The 22265-nt window shown below is 40.5% G+C and overlaps 4 protein-coding genes across 5 annotated transcripts in view; 1 reads left to right on the plus strand and 3 right to left on the minus strand.

The window, feature by feature from the left end:
• Positions 1–6696, minus strand: part of adck1 (aarF domain containing kinase 1) — a 54541-nt gene extending 47845 nt beyond the window's left edge. Inside the window, exons 1-4 of the mRNA XM_068595480.1 lie at positions 6413–6696; positions 6168–6251; positions 3094–3233; positions 1363–1446 (exon numbers count right to left, since the gene is read on the minus strand). Of these exons, the coding sequence (XP_068451581.1) occupies positions 1363–1446; positions 3094–3225 (216 nt within the window). The 5' untranslated portion in view covers positions 3226–3233; positions 6168–6251; positions 6413–6696. The remainder of the gene's footprint in view (positions 1–1362; positions 1447–3093; positions 3234–6167; positions 6252–6412) is intronic.
• A 2017-nt stretch (positions 6697–8713) lies between these two features.
• Positions 8714–10391, minus strand: slirp (SRA stem-loop interacting RNA binding protein). The gene is made up of 4 exons (XM_068595498.1): positions 10307–10391; positions 9772–9830; positions 9570–9677; positions 8714–9121 (listed from the first exon to the last, which is right to left on the minus strand). The coding sequence occupies exons 1-4, from the start codon at positions 10371–10373 to the stop codon at positions 9044–9046; spliced, it is 312 nt and encodes a 103-aa protein (XP_068451599.1). The 5' UTR covers positions 10374–10391; the 3' UTR covers positions 8714–9043.
• A 1259-nt stretch (positions 10392–11650) lies between these two features.
• Positions 11651–18319, plus strand: alkbh1 (alkB homolog 1, histone H2A dioxygenase). Its single transcript, XM_068595487.1, has 6 exons — positions 11651–11824; positions 12212–12320; positions 12590–12752; positions 14620–14707; positions 15426–15619; positions 15827–18319. The coding sequence occupies exons 1-6, from the start codon at positions 11687–11689 to the stop codon at positions 16251–16253; spliced, it is 1119 nt and encodes a 372-aa protein (XP_068451588.1). The 5' UTR covers positions 11651–11686; the 3' UTR covers positions 16254–18319.
• A 194-nt stretch (positions 18320–18513) lies between these two features.
• On the minus strand, positions 18514–22085 carry ldah (lipid droplet associated hydrolase). 2 transcript variants are annotated; one of them, XM_068595488.1, is made up of 7 exons: positions 21999–22085; positions 21230–21376; positions 20732–20866; positions 20385–20554; positions 20040–20280; positions 19112–19194; positions 18514–18894 (listed from the first exon to the last, which is right to left on the minus strand). In XM_068595488.1, exons 2-7 carry the CDS (start codon positions 21366–21368, stop codon positions 18706–18708), a joined length of 957 nt encoding a protein of 318 aa, XP_068451589.1. In that variant the 5' UTR covers positions 21369–21376; positions 21999–22085; the 3' UTR covers positions 18514–18705. The 2 variants fall into 2 exon arrangements, with proteins under 2 accessions (XP_068451589.1, XP_068451590.1); XM_068595489.1 differs by having other exon boundaries at positions 21886–22085.
• Positions 22086–22265: the final 180 nt, after the last annotated feature.

The following is a 22265-nucleotide window of genomic DNA, read 5'->3' on the forward strand; positions in this document are numbered from 1 at the left end:
GTTAAATACTGTCTCCCAATTTAGAAGCAGTGTTTCTGCTGATACCAAGAGGCAGTGACGTGGGAAGAAAAATGTCCTGTGACCAGATTATCATACATATCATCAGACATGTTAAATACCAAATGTGTACAACGCAGACCCGCTGATGCAGTCAACCCATTGAGGAACTGTTCAGGATTCAACTGCCACTCTGTTTGTCTCTGTGAACAGAGACTTCACTGATAATCAACAGAATTGAACAGCGACATCTCAAAATGTCTGCGCTAGCTCCATTAGCCACATCTTTGAGTTGAATAAGATTAATATTTTTGTAATATCGAGATGTGAAGTGTATCTTAGTTCTGTCAGAAAACCTTTTTGTAGTACTGTCTCCTGATTGTTTTCCAGAAATTCCCAGGGTTTTAATTGTTTTTCTTTTGTTACTTGCCTGCGTCTCAGTTGTGATATTGAGTTTGCAATCAAGAGCTAAAACCAAATAACAAGTCCTGTTGTACAAAATGGACATAATATCAGGTGGTTGGTAATAGCAGTGGACCAAACAAATCCAGGAATAATTGTGTACTACACATTTTTCCTGTAACCCAGTGAGAAAGAGAAACACTATTGTTTCAATATATACATTTTAATAAAGTATTGCAATAAATAATAACAAATACTATACAGATATAGAACATAGAACATAAACTGTTCAACTACATTTTAGTATGCCTCCCTCCCTCCTTCCCAAGACAGAGCTTGAATAGTTTTAAACTACAGAAGACTTACTTTATACTTTTATAGTCGTACAATAGCTCAGTGGCCTATGTTGCAAAATGTTCAACCTCTGTAGCACCAGTGCCAAGTGCAAAAGAGTCCCGCCTCTTCTTTTTAGGAGATAGGTGAGACCAAATCAGAGCTAAAATAAAGCAAATTTTGGACTTGCATTTAGAAAGTGGACACAAAAACATCCTGACAATAATCAGAATGTTTCTCCGTGTCAGCTGGATGTCTAATAAAGCAACGGCATGCAAACAAATTCAATCATCAATTTGGGAGTGATGATATTTTAATGTTGCGTTAACAGCTCGATACTGCTGCAAATGTTTCCTCTTATTTCACTGTTTGCTGGTCACTCAGTCCATACTGGAGGGTGTCATACAAAGGGTGTCTAAGGTTGTTTATCTTGTAAAGCCCCTTGAAGCAAATTTGAGATATTGGGCTATACAAATTAAATTGAAAATATTCTTTGCGACTTGATAAACTGGGAAGGATGGAACAAGAGGAATCATCCAGTGAGCTTTTTGAGCTGGAGTTTGTTAGTCCAGCACATCTCTTTTCCCCTTGCTGTTGAGTGAGCACCTCTATGACAAAGGGTTCTCCTACCTTGGACGTGAGCGCCCAGTACTCCTCTGTGTCGTATTTCACATGTTTGAAAGCAGTCAGATAATCCAAACTGATGACCACCGTCTGCAGACAACATAGTGACATGTAAATAATTGAGATACACTTTTCTTTGAAAACCACCAACATTCTGAAAAATTGAAAAAGCAAATTTTTGTTTGGAATAAAACTGACAGTATCATACATTATATATATATATATATATATATATATATATATATATATATATATATATATATATATATATATATATATACATATACATACATATACATATACATATACACACACACACACACACACACACACACACACACACATATATGGGTATATATGGGTTTGAAGGGCTGAATAACAGGAGGATTGGCTAAACTGAACAGCCACAATAAAGTAGTTCACTTTAACAGCATGTCTGGAGCAGTTTTAAGCCTAACTGCAGCTGACCTCAGTGGGACTTGGACAAACTTTAACAACCATCAACATGGTGCATTTGGAAACTGGTGAACACAGTGATAGTTTACAAAATGAGGAGAGGTGTACTTAATTTCATAATTGCAGAAACAGTGATACCAGTGGAGACATTAGGTTATTTACAACAAGGCGGAACAGATTCAACATAGTCACACAAGTAGAATAAAGTATAAAGCTATAGGAACATATTAAATTCCAAAATATATTTTCATTTTAAAATCCAAGACCATTTTCCTCCTGTAAAACAAAAACATGACGTTTGCTTGTGTAAGTTATAACCAATCGTTTTTTACCAATATCATTTATTCATCAATCAATCTGCAACTTTTGAGAAGTGTGTGTCCACAGCGAGTCCTCTCTTGCTCCGAAACACACGACAAGACCGCCAGCTTTTTAGTGATCTAATGAAATAGCAAAAATTTTATTAAAATCCTTCTTATAACTCTACACTGTTCAGTTGTGAATTTGTAAATATTGTTTCACTGAGGAATACTCATGGTACAGAAACTTCTGTTTCACTTGGACTTTATCAAAGTGCTCAGTAGGCTTTTAGTAGGGCTGACATGTTGCAATATTAAGACCATTTATTGGTCTTAGTGTGTTAAACTAATGCTCTGTTAGTTATAGGCTCTATTTAAACGAGGACAAATCAATGTGTCACTCTGTCGTCTTCATAATTACCATCGTAGGTCTATGAAAAACATTAACTTTTGTCCCTATCCTGTAGAAATTATGACGATTTTATAAATGATCTCATTAGTTTTGATCTGATCTTTTAAAGGCAACTTTCTCAGTAGCAGGTCCCAGGCTGCACGGCTAACCGGGTGGTCGCCATTCATTGGGTGTGTTCATAAATCCAATCTGACGGACGACAATAAAATGAGAGCGTTGCCTTCCAAAGACACAGAGCATTCTATTTTGACATGAATTTAGGAATAGTTCAGTTAAAACCTATAAAAGATCTTCATTATAGGCGTCCACAGTACATTCTACTGCGTCTCCTCAGAGTGTCCATGGTAGCTTTACTGCATCTCTTCAGTGTCCGGAGTAGCTCTACTGCGTCTCCTCAGTGTCAACAGTAGCTCTCCTGCTGCCACATTGTGCTGCTCTGAATAACTCAACTATATTTCAACAGTCGTTGCAAAAAGTGACAGCATGTCAAACATAAACAAATCAAGAGAAAAACATAAATAGTCAATTCCCAAACAAAGACCCTCGGGGCAGAGCTGTGCAGTAACTCACGGTGGCTGCGGCTCGCCCGAAGCGGATGACGCTCAGGTCGTTGAGGTTTAGCTGTCTGTTGTACAGATAAAACCCAGAGGAGGCCAATACTGCCGTGGCCAGAGAGGAGACTTTGAGGAGGTGACCAGCCATCAGAGCAACTATGGGAAGGAAGAATGAACATTGTCACACAGCTGTTTACAAAGTGACAGGATATGAAAATGAAAAAGTGGTGAAAAATCAGGTGAGATTGTATCACCATTCAATCAGACCGAGCGCCATACTGTGTTCTTGTATCCCAAAAACCTTCACTGAGCCGAGGAGGGGCAACATTGAATGTTGCGTTTACAAACTGCAAATCCTATTCATTGTGCCTTCAACAGCTCAGTAACAATGTTTTAAAATGTTGCTTAAAAACCCTATCCAGGAAGACACGCCCAACTCTACGGCTGCAGTCAGATAGTCAAAAATTACCTCCTAACGTTTAACCCAAAGCAATTTTCCTCGACCTCTGTGGAAAACGTCACGGGGTCGAGGAAAGATGGGAAGGAGAATTCGAGACAGCCACATAGTTTAGTAAATCCGACTCCACTTTCACTAAGCCACGTAGTTATCACACGACGGCAGGCGATGTTAGTGTAGATTTATAATGATTTACTATGCCTGACACTTGGAAATTAAGAAATGTCTATGTGTAAAATACAATACTTAAGGGATATGAACAATAAGGAGAAGAGAGCCTTATGAAATGGTGTATTGTAACATGGGGAGAGTCACAGTTATTTTAGTTCGCTAATATAGTTGCTAAGCCAATGAGATGCGACAACGCCCAATACACTGAACTATATTATCAAATGTATTACACCGATCGTGGACAACAAACAATAAAGCACATTTGTCCGTGTGTTCTTAGTGTTGGTCATGTAGATGACATAAACAACCTAGTTCATAGTATTACTTTATTAATGAGGCTGGAATACAAATGAAAGCAGAATATAAAATGCTGAATTAAATGTTATCCCACTAACAATGTGTGCCATATGTGTGTCTCATATGGCTTCAGAATATACAGACAACACTTTATGAAACATCACACAACTCAGTGTGACCTAGAAGTGTTGACCTGATAGTGTTTTATTGTAATGTGACAAAATAGTTGATTAAAAAGATGATAATCAGAAACATGACTCAAACTGAAGAGCTCGTCCAGTTGAACTCTTTCATCAAAGCTTCTGTAGCTGAAGTGAAATAAAACAATGAGGGCTAAAGGCGGCTTTGTACTCAGGTTTTACGCAGAGACGCAAGCACGCAAGAAAATTTCTAACTATCCAATTCCAGCTTAAGAGGTGCGCTAATATGAGCATTTATACAGATGGCGGTAAATTCCCTCGACGGGGATATGGGTGAACATTGGTGTCCAGGTCAAATCTAAACAGTCGTTGCGCCACCTACTGTTCTGGCGTATGGAAAAGACACGGGAACTATAAACCAAAACGAGTCCGTCGATGTAAATGCGTGGCTAGCCACAGTTGTAGTTGCAAGAGTGTATCTGGCCCTTAAAGCTGCAATACAACACCAGAGAGAGAATATCATATACAAAAATGTGATTAGTTTTCAGCAACAGCAATGTAACGACCGTAGTTTGCCAGCCGGTTCAACAGATTCTTCTTATATAGAAACAGTTATTTACATGATCTGTGTTTGTCATCGTTTGTTTTCGTGAACGGACGAATGAAGTGTCAAATTCAATGTTGCCGCCGCAAGGAATTGTGGGTCGGCATGATCTCCTTTCCTTTCGTAAAGGCAGTTCCAGTGGTTCCTGTGCTAAAGGAGCTAAGTTAGGAAGCATTGAAGCTCCTTTCCTTTGCGTTTTGAGAATTCGACCAGCCGTTATCATGGCGGCCACTTAAGTTTAGTTTAAACTCCATGTGCCACTGACTTAAAAGTGGTGTGCTGCCAATACAAAAGCCTTTTTATTTTTTACAGTGGATTAGTGTCAAATAATTTAATCAATAAAATATGAGTGTACAAATTTAATTGTTAAACATACAAATTGTTTTCTCCTTTTAAAGTATCCATGGTGAATATTTAATATGCCATGTTACAAATACAGTACATGTAATATCATTATTTTTCCCTATCAGATTTTCTCTTTGCACAGCTCCTGTCTTCCTCTGTTGTTCTGCCTGCAGTCTTCAGCCTGCAACAGTTCAGCTTGTTTTAAGGAGAAGCTTCAACCTATCAGCTCTTTAACAGCTGATAGAGTAATTAGGCTTTTTAGTTGTAGAGACACATTAAAGTTGCAGGTAGGAAATGCACAGGCCGCCAACTGTCCCAACAACAGGACGGTTGAGAGAAAACGCATACAATCTCTATTTAAGGAGCTGTTGTGCAACATTGTCAATAAAGACACAAAAATAAACATGTATGGCAGTACTTGTTGTGAAACTAACACATTTTTCCTGACATCTGCATATGCATCAGGGGCAACAGTGGCACTGAACCGCAGTGGCGCTACATGATCATATGCTGAGCATCAGACTCAACGTGACGTCTGTGAGGCCTGGTCCTAAAAGCACAGCGTCTTGTCAAGCACCTTTGTGAAAATGGCTCGGTCACACCTGTCGATGTGTGAAAGACGTGAAAAATAATATGACAAATGTATCATGGCATGTAATTAAAGAATTCATTTCAAACAAAGTGACACAAAGACGATAACAAAATAAAAACTAATTCTAACTTTATTGGAATTCCCCTTCAAATAAGTTCGCAATTTTATATTTATAGATTTGGCAATGAAAAGTCTTCTTATTTGTGAAGATATAACTGTATGTTCTTAAATTGCACATAACTCTTTTTAGACATCACCAGAATCCCGTCTTCAATCTTTCAAAGAACTCAGTGAATGAAAGCTCTTCCGGTGACGGTCTGCCGCGGGGGAGGACGGGATGCTTTACGTTAGCGTTACGTCATGGTATCATGTGGTACACAACAACTTGTATAACAAGACATGCACAGACTGATTAGTTTAGCAACACGCGTGGAGAAGCATGTCACACACACACACAAGATCTTCATGAGAAAGCCGTGCTTACCGGTGTGACGGCGGTAGCGGGTCAGTCCGGGGAGCACGAGCGTTGTCTTCACGTTACCTTCTGACAGACCTCAGAGGTTATGACCTACACGCGAAGGATTCTGGTTAACGTAGTGCCAAAAGATACGAAGACTGCTAACTTCAGATTTGCTCCGAACACTGGCTCGATACTTTGCCATAAGAGAGGTCGCCTTCATGGCGTCCATGTGGCCAGGCTGTATGCGCTAATTTAGTAGCAGCATTTACCTCCATGGCCGCTGTTTGTGATAGATTAAAACTACACTCCAGTCGACCACGGTCCCCGACGACGTTTTTCAAACGCGTCACACGCAGCGAACTCTGTGGTAGTGTCGCTCAGATGAGCTCCAGCGGCAGAAGGAGATGGAGAAAAACGGGTTTTCAGCCGCCTTCAAAGAATAAACAGGAAGTCAAAGAAGCAGTTACTTCCTGTTAGAGTTGTAGGCTACTTGTTCGGCACTGGAACCACGACACCACCGTGCAGCCCGGATTTATTCATTTGTGTTCTACAAGTTCAGTCAGGAAGCGAGCTGGAAATATCCCTGCAGACTCCTCATCTCCTGGACACAAGCTGTTTCACCTCCATCCCACTTCGGGGCGCTACAGAGCACTGTACGCTAAAACCACAGGACACAGGAACAGTTTATTTCCACTGGCCCGATGAACAATAACCAGACACCCCCATCTGCACTATTACCATTTTTCTGCACTTATATCCAAAATTCATTGCCCATTGTTCAATATATATATATATATATATATATATATATATATATATATATATATATATATATATATATATATATATATATATATATATATATATATATATATGAGCATATATGTACGATGAGAGCAACACGTAACCGGAGTCAAATTCCATGAATGTGTACACACACATGGGCAATAAATCTGATTTAGATTCATATTTTTGAACTCAACAATATATGGTTTTAGATTAAACCTTCATTGCACAACATGAGACAAAAAGCCAACAATCAAGCCATACATATTACAATTACACAGAAATAAGAATCTTCTACAAAACGTGGTGTTTGTTGTCAAATCTAAGAGCCAATCAGCTCTTTGATTCAGCGGCATCCAGGGTTTTCCCATCATGCTCTGTCTTATGAGTTAAATTTTAGGCCTAATCCCAATTTCCCCCTAAACCCTCAGGGATTTACTGACATTACCTGCAAAGTGGTTGAGTGTGAGAGGCTTTGAGGGCTTGAACTGGTGTAAATATGAATGGGACAGGACTTTGCTGCAACATATCATGTAACATTCATGTACATCATGTACATTATGATACAAGACATGTTGCAAAGCAAAATATGCTAGTGGTAGAGGAGATGTGCCTGATGGGCAGGTAGCCCGTCATTAGTGCATGAACAACATGTAGTGTTAAAGCTTCAAATTTACCAAGTGTAAGTATAACATATTATAAGATTAAATGTAATATATGTTGTGACGTACGGCAATATAAGATATTTCAATAGGTTATCAAACATAACATGTTAACATACGAGATATATATATATATATATATATATATATATATATATATATACATATATATATACATATACATATACATACATATACATATATATATATATACATATATATATACATATACATATATATACATATACATATACATATATATACATATATATATACATACATATATATATATATATATATATGCTCCTGATCAGCTCTTCATGGAGAGAGTGTTGTCCATGATGCTTAGCAGCTCGGATTATATGACATTTGCTGATTCTCATCAAAACCTTGACATCAAAAGGTAAACGAGGACAAAAAAAAACAATCTTTTTTTCTAAAATGTACATTTAAATGTCTGTTTGCTAGTGGTGATTTGTAACAAAGTATATTTACTCTAGTAGAGTACTTGAGAACAAGGTTGAGCTGCAGTACTTGATTGAGGCCAGCCGGGAGATATAATCCCTCCAGCGTGTCTTGGGTCTTCCCCGGGGTCTCCTACCAGTTGGACGAGCCTGGTAAACCATGAGAGGCATCCAAGAAACATCCTGATGAGATGCCCGAAACACCTCAGCTGACTTCTTTTGACATGGAGTAGCGGCAAAACTTCAATCTCCTCTTCAATCTCCTCACCGTATCTCTCCGATCCGCCTGTCGACCTCCCGACTATAATACTTCCCACACCACTGCAGCAGTTTTTGCACCCTGGTTACTAAGCATTTACCCAGCTTTACCCATACTTTGGCAGTCTCCAAAGGCAATAGTGAAGGAAGTACTCAGATCCTGCACTTATTGTTCTACTGAACAACTCACAAGGTCTTTGGTTTTAGCAGCAGTTCAATTGTTTTAATGAACACCTTTCTGATGTCAAACATGTTTCATATGGCCTTTTCTGATTATTTATTCTTTGTAATGTATTTATTTTGTATGTTGTGCACTGGGGATTAACAAAACTTGATCTTGAGTCAAACCACTAAATAAAATAAGACGGTAAAAGTGTTTCCCAGGCAACATAGCACAAAATTGATCCCAACACTGTTTTTTATTGCTTTACACTGGAGATGAATGAATGATCAGGGAATGATGAAATTAGCATTAACCTTCTATTTACTGTTGATGTGTAGAGTGTGACAGGACACTTACAGAAAGTACAACACTATTACTGACAATAACGACTACTACTACTGCACAGCGCAATAAAACAGTGCCAATCATGGTGAGGCTCAAAGCCACTGAAGTGTACGAAAAGAAGAACACACTAGAGTAATACTAAATGTCCGGGAGCAAACACAGTCTCAGTGTACTGGGGTCGGTCAATATTGATAGCACGTCAATCTCGTCCACACAGCAGCATCACAGAGCTTCATTCATGTTCACCGTCTCTGTTTGACCTCTGCCCTGCAATGGACGTCTGTTTCTCTGAACCAGCAGCTGAAAACAAACAGGGAAATCCATACAGGATAATTTGAATATTTTCAGAATTAAACTGTATCATGTTTAGTATGATGTCTCAGAACATACTTAATAGCCTAGCGGTTAGGGGCACTGTGCCCCTAACCGCTTTGAACAGCAACCCTATAATTTTGATGTCTTTCCAGAGCAAATAACAACAGAGGGAAATACTATGGAAAGATCCACACCACTGTATAAGTAAACATAAACTGGTTCAAACATAACTTTGACTATCAACGCAAGAGTTAATCATGACAAGTAGAAATGAATACAAAATAGAAGGCAGCAATGTGACACAAACAGAACTATTAAACATATCTGTAATGTCGGAGGTCAGACATAAAACTGACATGGTTTCATGGTGCCAAGTGAAACTATTTAGCGAAGTCAGCTTCTATGGTGTGTGATATCCATCATGTTTGTTTACCTTTGCTCCCTCCAGCATGTGTGGGTCTTTCTGAAGGGCATTGTTCAGTCCTTCCTCTGTTGTAAAGCTCACCCAGCAGAAGCCTCTGTGAAAGCCTGTTTCTTTATCCTGGTGCGTGACACAAATAAACAAGCAATGTAAGCATCTTCAGATTTGGCGAAAAACAGTAATTAAGTCATTCTAATGCTTACAAATAACTTACAAATGGAATTTGACACTTCTTCACTTGGCCAAACTGCCCAAAGTACTCCCTCATCTCTTCTGCAAAACAAACAGGGACACGCCATGTTATCCAGCACAAACCGAGAGTTTCACTCCAACGTCTGACTCAAACAAATAATGGTGCTTCAACTGCGAGGAGTCTGCAGCAGAATGGCCGCGTGTGTATTCAGTCAGTTCTCTGCGCTAGTTACCTTCGTGAAGGTTACACTATGTTCTTCACGGACCTTTATGAAGGTTAAACTGTGTACTCACAGAGCTGCTGCACTACTATTACAAGGGTACCTAGTCATCCGGAAATTCTGTATGACGCATTTCGAATTAAAAAGCGGCTCTCGGTGTTTCAAGAAAGACTTTGGTAAGTTATATTTTCTCACATTATGCGACCCCCTCCATTCCCGTCTCATGCGGCTAACCTCGCTATCTAGTTCAGTTGACACAACCATGGACACAAAGTGGCTGACGTATAACGCTACCATTAAATAGTAATATTTATCTGAACCATGTCATAGACTTACTGCCGGCTGTAGTCCATGGTATTTTAGACACGAAGAGCTCGAACGCTTTCCGTGACGATGCCGCCATGTTTCGCGTTTGTGTTCTTCTTCTTTCACTGAAGAGTGGGCTTCAAAGCGATGTTAAGGGTGCATGGCGCCACCTACAGTACCGAGTGAGGAACACCATGTGGAACCTCGCTCGGGATGTGGGAAAAGTTCTTCTGGAGGTGGAAGTTGAACACCTGTAGGATAGGATCTTCCGCCAGACAATCCCATCTCACAACTTTTTTTTTTAATTAACAGTTTAAAAAAGATAAATACTTTGTCTGTGTTCTTACAGTGTCGTGGACATGAACAACCTGGTTTAAAGTGTTACTGTATAAACAACATAAACAACATAAACAACGTGGTTCATAGTATTACTGAATTAACAACATAAACAACTTGGTTCATAGTATTACTTTATCAACGACATAAACAACTCTGTTGACTCAAACTGAAGAGCTTGTCCAGTTGAACTCTTCCATCAAAGCTTTTGTAGCTGAGGTCAAATAAAAGAATGAGGGCTAAAGCTGCAGTACAACACCAGAGTGAGAATATCAAATATAGAAGTTTGCTCACATCTTTTGGTCATTATAATGAGAAACCTACTCAAAAAATGACATAGCATCTCATAATTATGAGTGAGTATATCATAATTAGGTCTTCACATCTCATAATTATGACTTAATATATCATAATTAATTAATGTTGTTTTGCCCAAAATCCCAAATCCCAAATTATCCTCAGAAGTCTGCTTGATTGTTTCAAAAGAAACAATCAATTCCTTGATTGTTTCAAAAGAAACAATCAAGGAATGACAGAACAGCAGGAGACACAGGAAGACATATGTATGCTATTCAGAAGGAAGTTGCGAAAGGGAGGACATCCAGAGGAAGCACTACAGAAGGACATGTATTAACCAGATTGATAATTGGACACAGAAGGCTGAACAAAACAATCCAACTAGTAAGTACACACCCAACTGGACTATGTGAGCACTGAAATATAGAGGAAACTGTAGAGCATATCATTTATCATTGCTAGAAATTCATTATTGAGCGAAACAAGGTTGAAGAGGAAGCTGGCAGAGGAGATACAATTAAAAGATGCATTGGCCTCGGGAGAAGGAAAGGTACTGCGATATCTGAAAGAAACAGGACTGAGTGGAAGGATTTAGGGCACCGAATTGATACAACTCATTTGTAATGTATTGATTTTTTTATTCAGGGGTAGGTAACTCTACCTCTCCCTTTACAAAAAATAAAATAAAATCTACACTTCAATGCAGTAGGTGGCGGTAATGCACCTTTTGTCGGATGTCATCCGCCATCAAACTTAAAAGGAAAAATAGATTACGTCATGGCCAAGATGGCAGCCTGCGTGGTGGAGAGTGGCGAAGATGCGTTTAGAAAAATATTCAAGTTTTACAAAAGAAGAAACCCTCCGCCAGATTTCAGTGACGTCATTGACTTCTCCAGAAGTGCGCAGAGTGACCAGGTGAGAGCAGCGGACCAATGCGCCACAGAAATGAGCTCTTGAGAAAACTCAAACCTGGAATTACGAACGGATTCCAATTTGTCTTTGACACTAGTGGGTGCAGAAGAAGAAGCAGAATGCAGACGCATAGGAAGTAAGGAAGGATTAATATATGAAGTTTGGAAAAGATAGCAAACTTAAAAGAGTGGATTTAGGTCAACTGTGTTTGTGTATTTTAAAAACACAGTTCTAAATTAATATATAATGCAACACATCACCATCACGGATGGACCCGCACTTGTACTTGTACGGATGAATCCTTGAACATCCCTGACAGAGACAGTTTGTAGCAGCAAAGCAATGCTTGTTCCTTCTGTGTTTTACTCTCTTTGTCTCTGTGATTGACAGGTCATACCGGCTATCCTGGATCCGAGTGGAGTGAGTGACGAGGAGACTGCCAGGGTCGGCTTACAGCCGGTCAGAGACTGGAGAGCCTTCGGCCTGCAGGGCTACCCAGGTGAATGCAGGGTCAGACTCAAATACCAAGAGTTCAACACACTCTGACACCTAAACTAAACCCAATATTTTCTTGGATAAAAATACAGATGTAAAGAAAATGCAACATAAAGTAAGATTTAGTTTCACCAAGAGCCCCCACTTATTTATTCAGCTTTTCCTTTCAGCATCTTTTGTCATTCTGATATCCCACCACAGCGCTCCAGTGAGACAACATGTATGAGAACGAGTTCACTTTGACCCAGTACAGTATTGCTTTGTGTTGGGCAGGGTTCATGTTCATCTCCAACCCATTCCTACTGGGCTCCAAACCCTTCTGGGTCAGACAGTGTCTGAAGACCTACCCTCAGAAGCCCAACGTCTGCAACCTGGACATGCACATGTCTCCCTCTGAGACCCAGGACATTTGGGACAAGAGTGTTCATGGCCTCAGGTGAGCTATTCCTGACTAACCCAGTTAACTGTTGTTGTGCCAGGTTAAAGGATTTTAGGTAGAAGCAGGGAGAAAGTGCTTGCCTAACTCGGGCCTATTTATTTTTCTCTTTTGATCGAGCTGGACTTTTAGTTTCCCTCTGCTTCCAGTTCATGTGCTAAGTTCATATCTTCCGTACTGAGAGTTAACATTGATTCTGATCTTCTTATGTAGATTCGAAGCTAGCAGGAGGGAAATCTGCCTGATGTAACATTGTCCCTGTAGGCCTTGGTCCAGTTCTAGTTTCTACAGCTTCAGTTCACTTGATGCTACCGTTTCATTATCAGCCTGCTGTCAACATCAGCAATGATGGTCACAGGTGTATTTGCATCGACATGTTTCTTGTGCAGTGTTTCCCCTGGGGAGGGGAGGGAGGGGCGACCTCGACGACACAGACGATGACACAAACACCAAAAGCATTACTTTTTCTGTAAATAACATCATTTTGTGACTCGATCTGTGCTTTTATAAATAACAGAATAAAGGACAATAACAATAACTTCCAATTTAACCAAATTATCACAAAAAATAAAGAAAAGAAATTGCAATCACTTAAAACAATGAAAATAAAGTTCTATCTGGGCAAAAAAATACATATGTACTTAATACTAAATAGCTCATTGTGGAAAACTAAAATCAAATTGTAGAACAAAACAGAATGAGTGCAGATATGTGAGCATCAGGTCGTATCAGTATTAGTGCCTCAGTGAGCTGCTTTCCTCTACACATATTTATAAAACGCGGTTGTAGACTTGATACGGCTGCTCTCAGTTCACTCTCCATATTGAAGTGAGATCTTTTTCCGGTTTTGAGAGACGGAACAGCAGAAAAGACGACTTCACGGAGACTTTGCGGAGATTGGCTTTTGGCAAAACGCCCCAAATCGCCAAATCGCGCATGCGCAGCGCAATCTGTTAACCGGTAATCTGTGAAAATTTACCCGAAAGTACAGGCATTTCTCCGGGTTCAGAGAGCTGCTCCGGCTCCTCCTTGTAGGAGGGCTACTGTTGCCATCTTCAACCTGGGAGCGTTTAAAACGCAGATATAGTCGTCTGCTTTTCACGCGACATTTTTCTAGGCTCTCTGTCCGCTGCTTGGTGCTCAGCGCTCACCTGTGTGCGCTCACGTGTCTGCGCATCGGTACGGAACAACGGCGTGCGCGATACAGAGAGCAGCGCAGAGGAGAGGTGTTTACGCGCGACACGTAGAGACAGAAATGACAAACTGTCGTGTATCAATAAAATACGGCCTTTAGTTTGTTTAATAACTGAACAAGGAGTAGATCTGTTCTATAGGAAAGAGAACCGTAAATGACCTATTGTGATCTGGCGCTTTAGAGAAAATTACAGGGGCGCGGGGAGTTATTTCAGGGGGGCACCCCGCCCCCTAATATAATGGTAGGGGAAAAAACTGTTGTGTTTGGTTTCGTGGAGCAAAAGACCAAGAAAAGCTTGTGAAATTTCACCAGCGCACAGTCCCAGTGCATTCCTTTAGTAAATAAGGACAAACACCATTTGTCTTTTCATTGCAGAACAAAGAGACCCAAATTCCTCATGCACAAATGCTCAGGTTGTCTTAAAAGGGAACTCCACGTGCTTCAAAGAATGTGCACACAAAAGGCTTCTGTTACTGTAGGTGTATTACTGCACACCTACAGTGACAGAAGCCTTCTGTGTATTCAACAAGGGAAGGGAATGCACGGAATAGGAAAGGATATCTTTGCTTGTGTTGCAGCAATTAATCTGTCCACCACATGGCAGACAATGTCATCGGAGTGCAATACTAAATGGGTGGCTGCCTCGTCATGTGACATGTTTGATCCTCACAGTTGTCCTCCGTCTCGAACACAATCAAAGACTCTGCTTGACCGGCTGCGCTGGGTCACTCTGGGGTATCACTACGACTGGGAGACCAAGGTAAACACTCGCCTGCTTTGTGAGAGGACTCTGTGGGAGGGTTTGATTAATGTGGACATCTAAGCGCTGAAAAGAAGACTAGTATTCTGATCATCACTACATTATTTATATTTGACCATTTTATCAAAAAATTCTAATTCCTATGACTCTCAAACAATCTTTTTATGAGAATGTGAGGGTATGCCATACTTTCTAGTGAACGATTGAAGGCTATTGCGAGAGACAGTGATGATTGGGATGTAGCACACAGTCAATCAGAAGAAAGTTCCCCCCCACACTCATGTTCCAGTGTTCATAGCTTCTACATCAAGAAGCAGGTGCACTTAACAAAGTGGTGATTTGACCTTGACAATGACCCAGGACTTCTGTTGCATTTCTTTAAATTTCTATCTCATCTGTCTGTAATACTGACATTCAGAATAAAAAAAGAGAATAGAGTGAAATGGAAGGAACAAAGGCTTTTAAAGTCAGCTTCATCCTGTACAGTGGTGCTGTACTCTTTAATTCTTAATGCATATTGTGAAGGTGAATGTGATAAAGGCCATGAGGAGTATCTGGACACATAAACTGTGGCAAATTTAAGTATGTTTTTGTGGCCAAATATCTTGTAGTTGTTAGAATAAGAGGGACACGTTTGTAAAAGATGATGTGACAAAATGGTCTCAATCTGTGAAAACATTTTTTGTCATTCTGTTTCCTTTGTTGTTCCCATTCACAGACTTACTCTGCTAGCCACTACACTCCTTTCCCAGCTGATCTCCACTCGCTGTCCTTCCAAATAACATCAGCCTGTGGGTTCCCGGGCTTCAACGCCGAGGCTGGAATCCTCAACTACTACCGATCTGACTCCTCTCTGGGAATCCACGTTGATGAATCGGAACTAGATCACAGCCGACCGCTGCTGTCCTTCAGGTGAGAGGAGAGAGCAAAAACTGCTGACAGGAAGAACTTCTCCTACATGGAGGGTTTCACACTGTTGTTTTGTTATGTTTTATTTATTATTTGAAATAGTAGTTCAGGATGTTGCAATCTGGGGCAGAAAAGGTCTTCATTGCCAGGATAAGTACAGAAAATACTCTTAACACGCTCACTGGGCATCTTGTTGTCTTTTTCTGATAGTTTTGGAAAGTCGGCTATTTTCCTTTTGGGAGGCACCCGCAGACAGGACCCCCCCACTGCCATGTACATGCACAGCGGAGACGTGATGGTGATGTCGGGACAGAGCCGCCTCCTTTACCATGCGGTCCCACGCATCGTTGCAGCACCCCAGGGTCATCCAGCATTGGAGGTTTCCGGCTGCGGCCCGGCCTCATCCCTACACGACTCTGTGGTGGAGCCGCTGTCGGAACAGGACTGGGCCGTGTGCTCCAGGTACACCCACAACTCCAGGGTGAATGTGACGGTCAGGCAGGTGCTGGGACCTGGACAGAGCTTCCCAGAAACCCCCTCGTCTCACCAAAGAACTGATGCAGACCAGACAGACGGAGACAGTGCGAAGAGCAGGAAGAGGAGGAGCTGTGACTGTGTTGATACTGTAGAGACATGACACGGACCACCTGTTGTGAGTCTCACTTGGGGACATTTGCATCCGACACCAGCGTCTTTATTTGGAGTGGTATTTTATTACATGGCACCTTCAGATGTGCTCTTAAAACTAAGTACTGGTCCATTCAATCTGTCTGCTTACTTACATTCAGCAAGTAAAATGTTATGAAGTGACTTCAGTCCCACTGATTTTATTTCACTGCTGAGGACCAGACTGAAGTAATGATGTGGTCACAGACGTCCCATAGTTATTGTTAACAAATAATTCCTCACCAAATACGCTATTTGGCCGAGTCATTTGATTTGGAACTGTTGGCTCCATTGACGGTGTGCAGATGTCATTGAGAACGCCGGGTTCTGCGACATGTACACACAAATTCACAAGTTAAAAATTTAAAGATTGCTTTCTGAAGTAGATTGTCTAAATGTATGCATTATCAGTTTTGATTTTTTACGGCTGCTAAAATAAGTTGTGAGTATAAAGATGGAAGGAAATAAAGCTTTATTTATGTGGCTCTTTTTACAGTTACCAAAATGACTAAATGAAGTAAAAATAGATGCAATATAAAACACCACAGTAAGAGCCAGACCAAAGTGCAACCGACATGGCAGGGATAAGATGTCAGGTTTAGACTGTCCAAAGATTCAGCAACTCTTACAAGAGGATGATCGATGTGACTGGAGAGGATTTTAGGCCAGCGGTCCGCAACCTTTTTTCCACCACGGACCGGTTTCATGTAAGAAAATATTTTCACGGACAGGCCTTCTCGGTGTGAGTGATAAATATGATGTAGTAAAGTGATACGACCGGCATGGAGACAATTATGAAGTGCATAAAATTACTGGGAGCCCTGAGCTTGTTTCTCTACAAGCTGGTCCCAGCTCCATAACTTAAACCTTTATTTCCAGTTTACTCCGTAACTAAAAACTTTATGTCCAGTCTATTCCGTAACTTAAACCTTTATGTCACAAAGACAGGATGTTGTAAATGGAAGCAGGTTTTCAGAGCTTTTTGGGTGATCTCAGGATATTGTCATTAATAATCCAGAACACCGGTAGAGTTATTGTCTGAAACAGACTTTTAAAGCCACAGCCACTCACTCATTTTTGCTAGATTGTGGGTTTCATTTTTGGGGTAACGTATCACGTGACCTCTTGTCATGTGTCCAGAGGCTCAGACGGATGTATCCTGTAATCCAGTTTAAAAAAAAAAAAAAAAAACATCTTTTCGACCTTGATAATCAAACAAAATGATTTTAATTTGTTCTTTCTGTTGGTGGTGGGGGACTGCGGTTCTAGAGGATTGGCGCTAAAGGGCGGATCACTTGTCATCTTCATGGGTGGATAAAAGGCTGAGCTGTGAGGATCTAAGTGGTCATGAGGAGAGCGAGGGACGAGGAGATCAGAAATGTAACTAGTGGCAAGGTCATGCAGAGCCTTATGTGTAATGAACAGAATATTGTTCTTATTCTGAATCTTACAGGCCAATGGAGGGATGAGTGGCTGACCTGTCATTACGATTTCCACTGCTTTTTTTTGGCTAGACCCACCCTGTGTAGCTTCAAGCGCTAGGATTGGCCAGGCGTCCTGCTGGCTGAGGTACCACTGACCTGCTGTGTTCAGGTTTTACGTCCTGACCAATGAGCTCTCCTGACCCTAACGACTCAAGGTTAATGCCTGTCCGTGCGTCTTGCTTTCTAATCCAGCTACGCAGAGCAAGTCTTGCTAAGATATTTCTCTCAGTTTAAGAAAGCTAGAATGAACTAGTTTAGTGACATGATGGTCAAAAGTCACATCCTGGTCAAAGATGATATCAAGGTTCTGAGTGGTGTCGGTCAAGGTTTAAGTGGAGGAAGTTAAGAGACTTAACTGATGTATTGTCTTATACCTCATATACACCTGACATCTATCGACAGGTAACGTAATCAGATAGCAATCTTTATCTTTGATATGTGGAGGTTTGGAGATCTCAGCAGGTGTGAATGCACTCCAAACAGTGCAAGAACATTATTATAAAATTAAATTTAGAATTTAAACCGTGTAATACACACTAAACATTTTACTCCATACAAGAATAATGTGTCACATTTCAAACTGTAATGAAACGCCTTTTCTGTAGTTTGTTTTTCAAAATATATTTTTTTAAGTCTGAAGTTAAATATTCAACACATCTCACGTTTGTATGTGTTCTGTATAAGTAAACATTTGTTTTAATAACTTCATATTACATTTGAAGTACATCTTGAAACAGAAGTTCTATGTATAAGTCAACAGAGGCATGTTTTTTTAAATTATTATTTATTTATTTAATTATATCAAAGAAACAATAATATTTGACATTATTTCAGCCCCGAGCTTGCATTCTCAGTTCAATTTCATAATCTGTGCTGATCAGAAAGCTCCTGGTCAGCAGTCAGCATGTCGGAGGAGCAGAGAGAAAGCCAACCATGAACTCATGTCCTTAAATCTCCACTGATCCATTCAAATACCATTTGGGCAACTTCTTTTCCTGCATCCAGGACAAAGGCGTGGCGGAACCCGTTCTCACACAGTCTGACATGTCCATGTGGGAAGTCCTGCTTGATGTCATGATAATACTGAACAGGGCACCAGTGGTCTGAAGCTCCATAATAAAATAGAAGCTGGAGATAGGAACACAGACAGTTTACTTCTGATACACAATAACAGCTAAGAAGAATATGTGAATATATATATATAATTATGTTATGAAGATGTGTATGATGAACTGATCATTGGAGCCAGCATGTTATCTTTATGTCTCATTTTTTTCATGTTATCAAATATTCACTTTGTGCTATGAAGTACAGATAAATATCATATGTCGAGGCCTTTTCCTACCTTTTCAAGGTTTTTCTTGATGGTGATGTTGTCTCTTTCCAGAACTTTCCTCATTTCCTGACCCCCCATGTACATAGCATTAACTACAAAGACAAGAAAATCACAGTGGTTTCATAATTTCTTTTACATCAGATTTCCTGAAAGGAATGGACACACAGGCTTGTACTTTTACATCTCTGTAAAATATGATTTACAAAGTTTTGCCTTTGTATCGATAAAGTAGATTCCTATTTGTGACAACATTGTGTGTGGTGTGTAAAACTAATGGGTTGGTATATAAAACTGTGTTTTAGCTCAACATTTTTCTGACCAAATATCTGCATCTTAAGCAAACGCGGAGCATGACATTGCAAGCAAAATATAACGTGCAACATTTGGTCAAACAACCAGAGCCCTGTCTCGGCTTCTTTGATTATGTATTCTGCTAGATGTGCTGAAGTCACAGAATTTGAAGGAATCCGTTTTGCAGGGACCAAAAAATCTCCCCATTTGAAGAGCAAACATTGCACAGATAGAATTTACAAGAGGTAGTGGGAAATTGTCATCAAAATGATATACAAGCCTATTAAAACAAACAAAATGTATGGACTGCAGGTGCATTTATTAAACTGTATTATTAATTATTTTTTCCATTTCCATCAGGTTAGCAACTGCAACTTTCTGTTTACTGTCACAGTCAGTCGCTCTCTCTGTGTTCTTGAAGGCATCTTATGTCTCCATGAATGAACAGCTCCTACTGTATTAATAATGAAGTTAGATGATAATAGTAGGAGGGAACTGCTGCCCACAAATGTTAATGTTTTAGAACTTGGTCAAACTAGCGAACACCAAAGCTCAATTGTGCCTAAGAGCTGTTCTTTATTTGCAGAACCTGTCTGTCGGTCCAGCACTGAACATTATGAGCATGACAAGCGTAAAGAGCAAATACCTGCACAGTCTCCACTGAGTAGACCGACAGTAGGTTGGACTACCGTGTGGTCCAGAGACCGGATGCTGCCAAACACCAGTTTGATCAGGCTGGCTTTGAGTCCCTCGGGCAGCAGAGAGAGCAGGAAGAGAGGCAGGTAGGCCACATAACGCATATGACACAGCACAGGAGTCATGACTTTCCCCTGAGGAGTCTCCGCCATGCGCTCGATAGTAGGAAACAGCATTATGGCTTTGATAATCTGCATGGAAAAAAACAGCATCTGACAGAGTGCTCTGTTTAAGACTGTTCTAGCTACAGGTGTTAACATAATTTTAAGGCGCCACCTTGGCTAGTGCAACTAACCTTGAGTTCAGGATTTCTCTTCATGATGTCCAGAATAATGTAGCAGCCAATGGAGTGTCCCACCAGCACCAGGCTGGTTTCTCTGGGAACATGTCTCCTGAGGAAGGCCAGCTTGTGTTCAATCTGCCCGTTCAGACCAAACACGTCACGCTCTGCTGCCGAGGAGACATCTGTATGAACAAAGTAAAAACATCAAAACTTCACAATCAGAATCTTTCAAATAACTCTATACTTACTTTGTATGTTCACGTCACCTACATTTCTTTTTTAAACCACTTCCATATTTATAAATAATATGTGATGAACTAATTCAAATTAAATGAAAAGATTCTGAGAATATTCTGAACCTTCCACCATGTCCATGGAGTCCGGTGGTACACAGTGGCCAGCGTGGCTGACAGCCCACACTGGGTAGTGGTAGTCAAACATACTGTGAAGTGTTTGTATGAAGGTTCTGTAGAAGCCAACAACACCTGGGTTACCTGTACGGAAGACAGCAAAAGTTCAACATATGCTGATAATGTTAACGTCATATCAGAGAGTAAAATGTTAAAAACTGAAGTTCAACATCAACTGCAGTGTGGGGACAGCTACATTAATGGCACTATACATGTGCACCTAACTACTTATGATGCTTTTACATGCAGTAGAAATGCTACCTAGCCCCAATGTTTCTGCACATTAGTTAGTTTGTGGCAATTTTATTTACCAGAATGAACCACGCAAGCACCGTATCAACTCAATGTTGAAGGTCTTGAATCTAGATGTTGGTGAAGAGCAATTCTACAAAACATTAGCTCATAATGCAAGACCTGTCCTGTATTGTACTTCCAGAGTATACTCGCCTGGAATGATGAGAAAAAGCAGTTTGTGTCCAGAGTGTAACTGACAGGAGCCACATTTCAGAACCTCCGTGATGGCTCCACCACAGTAGACAAAGTCTGTCTGAGGTTCGTCCCGCCTGTGCGTCACCACGTCGTCCATCTCATTAGCTTTGAGGAAATATGAAAAAATATTTCAATTCACCACTTTACAGCTAATACATTACGCTAATGCATAACGTCAGCTGGTACTGAGTGTCTGTCAGCAAGGTCCAAAGGTGACACGTTTCTTCCACATCAAAAGTTAAAGAGTCGGACAGGATGTGTTACTGATTGAAAGGACGTTGAATGTATTACATGTAAAATCAAATTTGTATTGATCGGAACTTACAGTACAAGATATGCACCTCAAACCAACAGTATGATGGCGTATTAAATTGACAGGATGTAGCCAGTGGTTCGGTCTGAAGTAAGTTGATACGAAGCTACAGTGAAGTGACGCTACACTACAGTAAAGCTCCAGGTGACACTACAGTAACGCTAGAGTAACGCTACAGGTGACCTTACAGTAACGCTAGAGTAACGCTACAGGTGACCTCACAGTAACGCTAGAGTAATGCAACAGGTGACCGTACAGTAACGCTACAGTAATACTAGAGGTGACGCTAAAGTAACGCTACCGTAGTGCTACAGTAACGCTACAGTGACGCTACTGATGTATTTCACGTAGAATCCCAGTGGCTCCTCTCCGACGTTAGCAGACAAGTGCAATGTGTACCAAAACATATTTTACCGAATACCTCCTCCCCATTGATTTATTGTTGTTTTTTTGTTGTTGTTGTTTTTTTTTTGCTCAATGTGAGGACTTCCTGCTGGATAGTGATTGGTCAGCCTCGGCAGCTTCTCTTTGTTAAAGCGTGGTTACCATCCCACCTACTGCTGTTAGTGCCCCCTAAAGGGCTGGAGTGTAGATGGCATCCACACCAGGGAAGGTGATGTAAGGATGATGTGGTATTTGTGATGAATGTGAAAAATTACTATTTGAAGACGCTAATTGAAT

This window comes from Clinocottus analis, unplaced genomic scaffold (genome assembly GCF_023055335.1).
Source record: "Clinocottus analis isolate CAN_PGR_092001 unplaced genomic scaffold, fCliAna1.0.p SCAF_30, whole genome shotgun sequence".
Classification (NCBI taxonomy): domain Eukaryota; kingdom Metazoa; phylum Chordata; class Actinopteri; order Perciformes; family Cottidae; genus Clinocottus; species Clinocottus analis.